The sequence below is a fragment of the Rhinopithecus bieti genome, unplaced genomic scaffold (assembly GCF_001698545.2).
Source record: "Rhinopithecus bieti isolate Rb0 unplaced genomic scaffold, ASM169854v2 scaffold_12653, whole genome shotgun sequence".
NCBI lineage: Eukaryota > Metazoa > Chordata > Mammalia > Primates > Cercopithecidae > Rhinopithecus > Rhinopithecus bieti.
Window position 1 is genome coordinate 466152 of NW_016807437.1, and position 11557 is coordinate 477708.

Consider the following 11557-nt stretch of genomic DNA (forward strand, 5'->3'; position numbering starts at 1 on the left):
CCTTTCCCCGGTGCCTGGCTGCGATTACTCACTCGCGCAGTGGCACCAGCCTTCCACCAGGGAGCCTCGAACGAGCTCTCCCGCCCTCTCCCCGCCCCCCCACCCCATCTGCAGCTTGCTGGCTCTCTCTTTCTCCCTCTCTGTCTCACTCTCTCTCTTTCTCTCCCTCTCCTATCGGAGCACAATGAAAGCCTGTGTATCGCCGTGACTCCGGGCGGGAGCCAGTGTCAGCAAAGCGGCTAACAACAGACAAGAAAGAGAAAGGAAAATACAAGCTACTTTTTTTTTTTTTTTTTTTTTTTTAAATCCATAAAGCGGAGCGAATACAGGAGATAGAACCACATTGCTTATTGCGAGTCCAGACCCTCAGATCCACTGGCCGGGGATGGAATGTACAAAAGTGGACAGAAAAGTGGCTGGACATGACTCGGTGCAATTTGCTGGAAGTTTGTAAGTTTGACCATCGTTTGTAAATTACTCTCGGAAGAGTTTGTCTCTCTTGATACTGTATTAGAATAGAGCCGGGGGTGAGGAATAGAAACGTAAGCGAGAAAGAAAAAAATGTGTTGAAGGATCTCTCTCAGTGGCTAGCGACTTAAGATTGCTTTTCATTTGAGGCTAGGAAACCTTAGAGGGAGTGAGGATTTTACCGGTGATTGGATTAGCTGAAGAAAAAAGCATGGTCCAAAAGTCCAATTACTGACATTGTTAACAGTTGAAAAGCTGTCTCCCTCTTTTGGGAGAAGACAACATCCTACAGTACCCCCAAAGAGGAGAAAACACCGGAGCGAAAGGAAAGGGAGGAAAAATTAAAAGCCAAAAGACAGTCTCCCTTGATTTTTGCACATTTTGAACAGTGACTTAAACATCTTCTGAAACAGCACTGTTTTGTTTTGTTTTGGTTTTTTATTTAACCTGAGGAAAAGTCAAGGCTGCCGGTTACATAGACATGGTAGAAATGTGTTTCTCTGCAGAAACATCCCCATAAAGAATTGTCGGAAACAACTAGGTGAGGGGGAGTCCTCTCTATTAATACCTCTCTCAATTCCTTTTGCTGTGTGTTTCTGTCTCTTGCTGGACAATCCCTGAATTCTTGATCTAACCCCCAGATCGTGTGTTTACGAAGTACCTAGTGGCTCTTATCAGCTTGGTGGGGGGAGAAAAATCCACCAACTCTGTCCAACTTCTCCAGAGCTGTCAAATGCAATTAGAGTAAGTTAATCAGGGTTTGTTTCCAACTTATCCTCCCCGCAATTGATTTCTATTCTTTCTCCCCACCGTCTTTTTACTAACTCCCCTCCCCCACACCTTCTCCACGGCTCCCCCACAACCTCTGAAGACCTCTATTCATGTGGCCCTGAACACTGAGCTCACATTGTCAAAAACAGACTTGCCTGCAATAGCCAGCAGTAGCCTCTTTCCACCTCACCATCCCAGAGGCAGCAATCATTGTGTCCAGTAAGATGGGGGACACAGCGCCCCGCAGGCCCCCGCAGGAGGGCTAGGGGGGGCCTCTGGGGCGGGGCTCCTTGGAGGGGGCTCAGTCACCCCGAGAGTGCACAGTGCTATCGTGGAGCGCCTCCGGGCTCGGATCGCTGTCTGCCGCCAACACCACCTGAGCTGTGAAGGACGCTATGAACGAGGTAGGGCCGAGAGCTCAGACCGGGAAAGAGAGAGCACCTTGCAACTCCTGAGCCTTGTACAACATGGCCAGGGGGCAAGGAAGGCTGGCAAACACACCAAGGCCACCGCCACTGCTGCCACCACTACAGCCCCTCCACCGCCCCCTGCTGCTCCTCCTGCGGCCTCCCAAGCAGCAGCAACAGCAGCCCCACCGCCCCCACCAGACTATCACCATCACCACCAGCAGCACCTGCTGAACAGTAGCAATAATGGTGGCAGTGGTGGGATAAACGGAGAGCAGCAGCCACCTGCTTCAACCCCAGGGGACCAGAGGAACTCAGCCCTGATTGCGGTAAGCACCTGGCTTTCTCATGGTTCTGGCTGTGGTCCTGTGGCCTTTTGTGAGGGTAGAGGTTGCTTTGGCCTAAGGTAGAGTGGATGGCAGTGAAGAAGGCCAAGATGTCACCTGACTACCTCAAAGGCCATTGGGTGTGTTGTTTGGGTGGTTTCATGCGCCTACTCATCATGTTCTGTTGGTGCTCACCCCTGAGTTTTCCTTCACTTATAGGCTATTCCTTAACTGATAAGACGCCCAAGTTTTCCAGAGGCTCTCTGGGGTCCACAACTTGTAAAAGAAGAGGCTACCAGCTGGCAAGATCTGAGCCACTGAGGAAGGTTCTATCTCATGGATCCTCCGGCTTTGGCCAGCCAACCCTGATTAGGCCCCAAGCCATTTTCAGCCCCAAAGCATTTATCAGCCCAGCTGGCCTTTATCAAAGCCTTTTTCTCCTTGCCCCATTTCCCCTCTCCCTTTTGAAGTGACCCCTTCTTCTTCACTTAACAGAACATAAATGGTAAGCTGTAACAAAGAGCAAATTCCCCAAATGTCCCCTCAGTCAAAAACAAAATTTGCGGAAAATATCCCAAAGAGAAACTAGGGAGGCACTGTTTCTTAAGAGGCCTACTCTCTGATGCCCTCTAGACTCCCCCACCCCTGAGCGACATCTCGATTCTTTTCCCAAGCACTCCAGTCCAATCCAGTAATGCTCACTTCCAGCATTCGTTAAGTGGACAGGCACGAAGCAGCTATTTACACAGATCATCATCCTAGGAAATACCTGTCTTCAGCCACTCCTAGTGAAAAGATATCAAACCCAAAAGTTCTGATTAAGTTTCTGGCTGGAAGTTCTTCCCCAGAGGCGCAGACACACCCCATCCCAGAGGAGTATCCCTTGGATCATTGATTCTCAGTGCCAGTCCTGGTCAGGTGACTGCCTGCTGTTTGCAGGCTTCCCCCGAAGCTGCTGGTCCAGTAGCCTCTGGTGGAAGGTGGAACCCTGCCCTGTGGCCCTGCAGGTTTCCTCCCTTTTGGAGCTCCATGAGGCTTCTGGATTCTATGTCTGCTCCAGTTTACCTAGGTCAGCCCTAGCAAAAGCAACAGGAAATGGCCATGCAAGCCCCAAAGTACTCAAAAAGCCCAAAGGAGATGGTGCTATTGTGTCTAACTGCTCCTCCAAAGGAGCCTGATATTGAGCTCTTGGGAGAGGACATCCTCTGGCCAGGCGCTCAGCATGGCTCTTTCTGGCTTCCCTTAATCCCTGGCCTGGGTCCGTGGTGGTGAAGGCTCTGGGAACCTCTGGGGAGTAGAATGGTGCTTTTCTCCCCAACCATAAACACATTTACTAGGGCTACCTAGAAATGGGACTCCTTGACGTCAGCTCCAGATGAAAAATAACTACCAACAGTTCAACTGCAGAAGGTTTACAGTTTTACCTTTGAATAACATTAGCTTGTGGGGTTATATTAAAGCTTCAAAGCCTAATATCCTTTTCTACCACCTGCTCTATTCCCACTTCTCCCTGGAATTCCCTAGGAAAGCAGTGGGAGGTTGTTTTGTGAAAAAAAGATGTTAGGGTAAAGGAGGGGGGTAAAGAATTGCTCAAATGGAGAGAAGAATGAGGTTTGTATGTATGTGTGTGTCACCAGCATCTGCAGCCAAAAGTATCTAAATGCCTTGATTGTCCCCAGTAAATTTATAATCTGTCTGCAAGTCTCCCAATAATGCGGCTTTGTGTGCTTCACAGTCTCCTGGTAAGTGTTTCTGGGGATGGAACCGCGAGTGAGGCACCCAGCCCAACCCTGAGTGGAGAAGACTGATCTCTGGCCTGGGTGCCAAGACCGGAGGGGGCCATAAAAGCCAGAGTGGGCTTCCCTTGTGGCCTTCACAGCCCAGCCTCTGAAGGAAAGGTGGCATGTTTGCCTCTGGCGTTGTTCTTTGAGCTTCTGCTTTTGTCCAACTTGGAAGTAAGCTAAGGCAGCCTTTTTTTTTCTAGGGTGTTTCATGATGGGAAATGAAACCAACTTTAGTGGTCATTGTAACTTTACAGTAGCAATACCCATGCTGGGAGGGAAGTAAGGGAGCAGTGTCTGGCCCTTCCCGACTGAAAGCTTACTGCTGCAGAAGCCAGAGCTGGCTGCTGTGCTACCCCTGGCCTAGGAGGGAATCTTTCTCTCTTCTAACTACCAGCCATCTCCTGAGACATTCCCTTAGAGGAACTCCATTTCCAGGTGTAGTGATAATGCAGAGAGGCACAGTGTAAGTTAGGAGGACAAGGGATAGATAGTATATTTCTAGTAGTTGCTTTTCATTGAAAATATGTGGTATTGCACTGGTTTTTGGAAATTCCCTCTCCATTTTAGCTTCTAAATTTGGCCCGTTGTTACTCAGCATGGTACTCAGAGATGGTGATGCAAGTGCTGTATTAACCTGATAACATTGTGTCCAAAGGGAGGCCTGGGCATTTGGAAGTGATTCACCAAGCCCATTACATCGGCAGGTCTTACTTTACTCGGGCTCCTCTTATTTTCAGATATGCTATTAATTTTAAAAGGGCCTTTGTTCAGGGTGTCAGAATTTTTTCTTAATTTTATTGCTACTGTGTCTATAACCAGATTTATGTGGCTTGGGTGTGTTGAATGTGTAACTTTAATAGTTAATTCGTATGCCATAAGTGGCCATAAATGTCCTTTGGAGAAAGGGAGAGAATATTGATCATCTAAAATCAAATATGTGCTGTGTCCTCAGATGAAAGCTTTGTATCCTGCATACTTTTTAGTACAATGCCTTGAAGACAGTGGGTAATATTTGTTGAATGAAGGTGAAAGGACAACTTCTGTTTGGTGGGATAATGTTGACTTTCATGGGTGTTATACAGCAAGGAATATATAATGTCTGAATCCTTTCAATAGCCTTAAGTTTCAAAAACAATGCAAGAATAACCTCCAAGCCAGTTCTAATTCTGTCCACATTGAGAGCCTAATTCTACAGCCCTTACTCAGCCAGTTTCTTCATTTAGCTCCAGTACAAGTTCAGGGGAAGCCCCAGTGCTGCAGAGACTGCAGGAACAGGGCCTTTCAGAGGGCCCGGATTATAGGGCTTTGAGCAGATCTGCATTTCTAACCACTTGGAGCAGACTTTAGGCACTAACTCATTTTCTGGCGAAGTATGTTTGAATCTTTGAATGAACTGTAAAACTGAATAATTGCTGGTCCATGGAACAGTAAGGTTTAGAGCTTCTGTGGTACATTATTAATCTTTCCCTTTTGCCTGAGACAAGCTCTTTTTCTGTTGCATAGATTGTATTGCTAGGATGAGTAGATAAGTGGTTCCATGTCATCTCTGGCTTCAGAGATTATCTTTTCTCTAATGTCATGTGGAGGAAAGAAACCAGATCGGACAAGGAACCTACATCCCTTGGTTTTGTGCCTGCGGGATCACCATCTGGGTTACCTAGGACAAGTCACTTAGCAGTCATCTGTGGAACAGAGAGGACAATCATGCTGCCCCAGCTTGTTGAGAGAAGCAAATGAGCGTGTTTTTCTGAGCAAGCTTTAGAAAAAATTAAGCACTGCTGAAATGCAATACTAGTGTTAGTTGTAATAAACTTATATTACTAGTAATAAACTTCTGAACAATGAATGATAATACCAGTTTTTCTAGGGGTTAAATGTATACTCAGCTTTCAGCTGTCTGTTTTAAATGATGAAATTGCTCTTATTGTAAATAGAGGGATTGGCATTTCAAATTTCGTGCTGTCAAGATAAGACTGACATATCCGTATACTTAAGTGTTCCTGAAAGTCCCAGGAAATCCTAGTGCAATGCTATGAAAGTCTTTGGAGTCTTTGAATGCATCTACTTTATAGGCCTCTGCACAGACCTGGGAAGCTTTGGAAAGGTGTGTCCCCCAGAACATCTAAGGAATATTAGAAAAGTTGTTTACACAAATGCATGGGAAAGTTAAATATTTTGTCAACAATAGTCTAAAATGTTAATTGTTAGCTTAAGAAAGTCAAACAAGTTAAATCATTGCCAGAGTACCCTGGTTATTTTTAACTGATAATAATCAAGTTTCCAATTGACAATTAAAAAGTTGAGAGCTGTAAGTGGGAGGCCAGATCTGGGTGTCTATGGCTGTCTACGTGATAAATGTCCTCCCAGGACCGTGATAGGAGTGTTTATATTATTTATGTATGCAGCCATCATTTCCTTAAAACTGACCTATTTTGTTCTGTTTTCTAGAACAAAGTTAAAAAAAAAAAGGAGAATTCTTACCTATCTAGGAACTTCCTACCACTTATTTCAAGTAAATATAATTATAAGATCTCACAAAGGCAAAAGGGTTCAAGTGGAGAAAAGAGTTAGTATAATACTTTACCAAAATTGATAAAACCTTTCTTTGACATCAAGATGATGTTATTATATAAACCAAGATATCTTGCTTGTTTAGGTCCATGTTTGTTTATAGAAGGCGTCTGCTTTCTTTGAAATAATATTGGTTGGTGATGTTCATCAAATGTTTCTAAATCTTAATGTTTAATCACTTATGGCTTCTGTATTATAAACATTTTTAAATACCAATATGTTTAAATATGGGCTTTCAGATATTCTTAGACATAGCAATTAAATATGCCTAAGAGAGTGGCCATAATTAGCTGTTTTTGTTTTGTTGTTGTTGTTGTTTGTGTTTGTGTTTAGCACTGTTATTTAATCTAAGAAGGCCTGAAAGGGAATCTGAAAACAGTCACCCAGTTCTGCTAGGCATGGCAGCTAAGCCTTTCTGAATGGATTCTACTGCTTTCTTGTTCTTTAATCCAGACCCTTATGTATGTTTATGTTCATAGGCAGGGCAATGTTTAGTGAAACCAATTCTAAATTTTTCTTTTGCATTTTCATGCTAATTTCTGTCACACTCCAGCAGGCTTCCTGGGAGGATAAGGAGAAATACAGCTAAAGACATAGTCCCTGCTTACTTACAGCCTAATGGAATGCAAGACCACTTCAATAAAGTAACAGGAAAAGTACTAACCAGATAGAATGGACCAAAACTGATATAGAAAAATCAGAGGAAGAGAGGAACAAATATTTACTGAGTCCTAGAATGTGCAAGGCTTTTTAATTACCTATTTTATGTAATGCCTGCAAAAAACAGGTGAGTAATCAACATTTGTCCCATTTTACATATAAGGAAACTGAAGCTTAGAGTAAATGGAATAATTTAATGCATAGATTTTATAGTTAGACCCATATTCAGGTCCCTATATTATACCTACTAGCTGTATGAATATGAGAAAAAATACTTTTGTTATTTTCTTGGCATCAGTATCTTCATCTGCAAAAACCAGCTAGAGTTATTTAGCAAAACAGTCAGCATAGTGCCTGATACATAGTAGGTGCTCAAAACATGAGTACCGCAAGTAGTTGGTAGTAGAGAGATTCAAATATAGGCCAGGGATAGCTATATGAGAACATGCGTCACCAGCAGGGCCTGAGAAGAGGGAGAAAATACAGAAATGTGGGATTGGGGTCGCTGAGTACAGGCATGTAAGTTTAGTGTTTGGGGAACAGAGAGCAGAGCTTGACTGAGTGTGGTTAGACGTGAGTACTGAGGGGGATAAATGAGATTGATCCACATCCTGGAGGGCCTGGAGGTCTGGTAAGAGCAAATCAGAAGCCCTGGAAAACAGTAGAGCACGGACGGCTCCGAGGAATCAGCAGCTATGATGCAATAATAATCCTTCATATACTTGAAGACAAGTATTACATTTCCCCTCCAGCAGCCTCTTCTCATAGCGCATTGCCTAAGTGCTCTGCACTACCTATCTTCAAGTCCCTTGAGCTGCTTAATGCCTTGCTATTTACACACTTCTCCCATTCATGGTGAGTTATATACTGCGTGACATGCCCTTTGACACTAAAAGGAGATAGTTTTAAAGCACACTAGCTAGATGCAGAAGAGGAAGTAAAAGAAGCAGACCAAGCTATACCTCGCTTCTTAGGTTCACTTGGCCTTCCAGTGCAAACAAGAGTTGCCCTGTTGGTAAAAGTGTATATACTCTCTTGATGTGTAAATAAGTCTTCCCAACAAATGAGTTTGCCTGTATACTAATGTGGAAAAGATCTTCTCATTATTAAAAAAATCATGAACAAAAATTCATGAGAAAAGCATTATTATAGATGGTCTTTGAGATGTACTTATTTCTTTGCTTGTAATATAGATGTGTTACAAATTTTTTACTTGTCTTGAGGTCCAGTTGGATACCAGTTTCCCCCATTTGGTTCTTGTTTACAAGGCAAAGGTAAGGGACCCTAAGGAAAGATGGCAAAGGAGAAAAACCAACATCTCCTTCTTCCTTGATTCATGGCATGATGCTTGGGATGCTGACGGTAGTTAGTGGGCTATTGACCAGCTTCAACCTTTGCCTACACATTTGTGAGAAACAGAGGTAAAAGAGCAAAGGCTATTCCACTTCCCTATAGAGGACATGAAGAGAGAAGTTCACATATTCTCCACTGACTGAGGACTAGAAAGCTGGACCCTACCATAGCCAAATTACTAAAGGAATGGACATGAAAATGGGCAAATGACAATACTGACACATGCCATAGCTCTCCAAAGGTCTTAATGTTTTAGCAAAGGTTTTAAACTCTTACATCAAGATTGTATGCATGGGTTCTTTTTAGAGTTTGGGAAAATATTCATTAATTCAGTAAATAATCTTTGTACAGCTCTTCTGTGCCATGAACTGTGCCAGGAATACATTGATGGACACTTCAGTATAGCCTTTGCCCTCTTTGAATTTACAGTATAGAAGGGAGGTGAGTGGGGTTAGAAATAGAACTGTTACAGTTGGCTTGTATAAGGAGGCAAAGAAGCATAGCAGTTAAGAGCCTGAGATCTTAACTCAACTCTGAGGTGAGACGACCATATTTCAAATCACCCTTCTACCACTTAATTGTGTTTTCTTGGATAGGTCAATTAAATTACCTTGCCTCAGTTTTCTCGACTGTGAAATGGAGTGATAGTAACAGAATTAACTTCTTAGAGCTGTTGATTAAATGAAGCAATTGCCTAGCACCTCGTAAAGCCTCAATAAATTCTAGCTGTTAACTATTAGTGTCTGAAGTAACATACCTGAATCAGATTCATAGGTTTCCCAGCCCAGAATTCTGTTTCCAGTAATGCCTCAGACATTTAGAGGAAGAGCATGGCTTTTCTTTTTAATGGTTACTTAAAATGATTAGTGAAGAGTATCATTTATCAGTTCCCTCAATAGTTGAATATGAAGACATCACCCGGGATAGATTTACATCTCCCTAGAATGTTAAATAGTGTCCTTCTTGAGAATGGGACCAAGTACTACCTCTTCCAATCCTAGGATTCTAGGACTCCTAATCTAGAAGTTGAGTAGAGTGAATGTCCACTTGACTCCTTACTTCTAGAATTCAGTCTGGGTTTCCATTCAGTTACCCAGCAAGTGTGAAGTATGGGCTTAGTAGGTAAATGAACAATTTAAACCATCTATTGAGAGTTTTGAATCATTGGAACTGAATAGAAAAACCAATTTAATTGAATTGTTAATCGAAATTAATGAATAATTCTTAAGTGAATTTGGTCCTAGAGGCACAAAAGGTTAGAAGCTCCCTACTGTGGAGATTTAAATTTATGCTTTTGAAAGCCAGATCCCTGGCTAAAGTTGCTAACTTACTGCATCTGCAGATGAATAGGCAACACAGATTTGCCCTCTTTCCAACCCTAAGCAGGAGCATGTTGAAATTTCCATGCCTTGATGTGGCTCTCGCCTCAGAATCTCTTCTTTACTCAGTACCTCCTCAAGTGTGATTGCCCATAAAAAAAAAAAAAAAATGAGGAAGATGTTGCCAAGGGTTCAAAGCAAGTTTTAGTGATGATAATTCTTAATTGAAAGCATGATGTTTCTATGAATTGACAGGATTAGAAAACAAATAGTCTGTTCTTTAGTAGATTATATTTGGGCAAGGATGGATTTATTGTCTAAATTCAGAACAGAGAATGTAGTCAAAAATTTTTATCTGTTTTTTTTTTTCTCTCGCTTACTCCTCGTGATTTAACCTGAGATTCCTCCCCTTTCTTGAGGGTAATAATGCTTAGGAAATGTAGTGTCAAATGTAGTTGGGTTGTTTTGTTTCTAACAATGTTCTTAGTTCCTGAGTCGTTCTGGCAGATTCATACATTAACATGGAATCATTAACATTTTTGTTTTAAAATTTATCTTTTGTCAGAAATGTGGCTGAGTTATATTTGTGATTCTTATACAGCCCTCTAATAACTCTCACCCACATGAAGCCCAACACCTTAAATGCCTCATTGTACAACAGAGTTCTCCTCAGGTAGCTCTCATAGATTTCAGTGGAAAGTTAATTACATGTCTAAGAAAATTTAGTTAAAGCAAAAGTCTGCTACAACCTCTAATAACTTACCAGGAGTCTGTTGGATACACAGTATAATCTCTTAGAGTCCTGGTAACCAGGGTGCAAAGAGGTAGCTTAATTGAATGCAATATGTACTGTACTGTGTCTTACTTATGTGTAAAATGCTCATTTCTGGAGGTCTCTGGAGTCTAAATTATGTAAAAATAAAAACATTCTCTGGCTAAGCAGCTGAGAAATGAGGGTTTTTTGTTGTTGTTGATGTTTCTGTTCACCTAAGTTTCTGATACTTGCTAAACCAGCTAGGGCTTGCACATTTGATTGCCACACCGCAGTACTTAATTTCAGACAGCACAAAAAGTATGTGCTAGTGTATTATCCCATTTGGTTGTTTCGCGGAAGTGCTAAAGTGCAAAGTGCAGACATGAGAGTAAACAGGAAAGAGGAGCTATCCTCCTGACAGAAACAACAGACAGAGGCAACCGTTTAGTAAAGTTTGGGCCCAAGTTCCTGGAGCCACTACACCCAAGAGAGTTTCCTTTTCTCCCTTAGATTCTTTGCATGTGGATCTGTTTGCAGGCTCAGTCCCCCAGAGAGTGACGCTGAGCTGTCTTTGTGCTAAATTAAACATTAGTTTTCTCCTTGGGAACCTGATCTTCCAAAGACTAGGCAACAATATCTTTCTGAGAGAGCTCCCAGCTAAGCATTTCCCTCACGAAGACACTGGCTCAGGAGCCCTTTCACCTCTCCGATCTGCTTAGCTAGTGTGAGTGCCTGTTGCATGGGAATTGTTTTGTCTAACCAGGTCTAGAAGCCCTTAAATTGACAACTTGTACTTTAATCCTTGGTACAATGGTGGAGGACCCATGCTGCTTTAGCATATAATAAATGAAAACAGAGTAGCAGCCAGATCATGTAAGATTACAACCACATATGGGCAGGAGTTCTGTTTGCTCCCTACCTCCCAAATTCTACACCCAGAGCAATGAAAGAGAGTGAGTTGCAAAACAGAAGCCATCTCATTTCTAGCCTTCTCTCATCTCTATCCTGTCCATCCTCCTAGAGGACCAGTTCATATTAGTCTAAAAATAGGACACTATTCTACAATTTATAGAGTTGTATGAGCCCTTAGAAGACAGACCAAATCCTCTTTTCATAGATGAAGAAATTAAAGCTTTTTTTTTTT

The 11557-nt window shown here is 42.5% G+C and overlaps 1 protein-coding gene across 1 annotated transcript in view; it reads left to right on the forward strand.

The window, feature by feature from the left end:
* Positions 1-385: 385 nt before the first annotated feature.
* MAML2 (mastermind like transcriptional coactivator 2) overlaps positions 386-11557 on the forward strand; it is a 383748-nt gene continuing 372576 nt past the window's right edge. The window contains exons 1-2 of the mRNA XM_017881984.1: positions 386-446; positions 1464-1975. Of these exons, the coding sequence (XP_017737473.1) occupies positions 386-446; positions 1464-1975 (573 nt within the window). The remainder of the gene's footprint in view (positions 447-1463; positions 1976-11557) is intronic.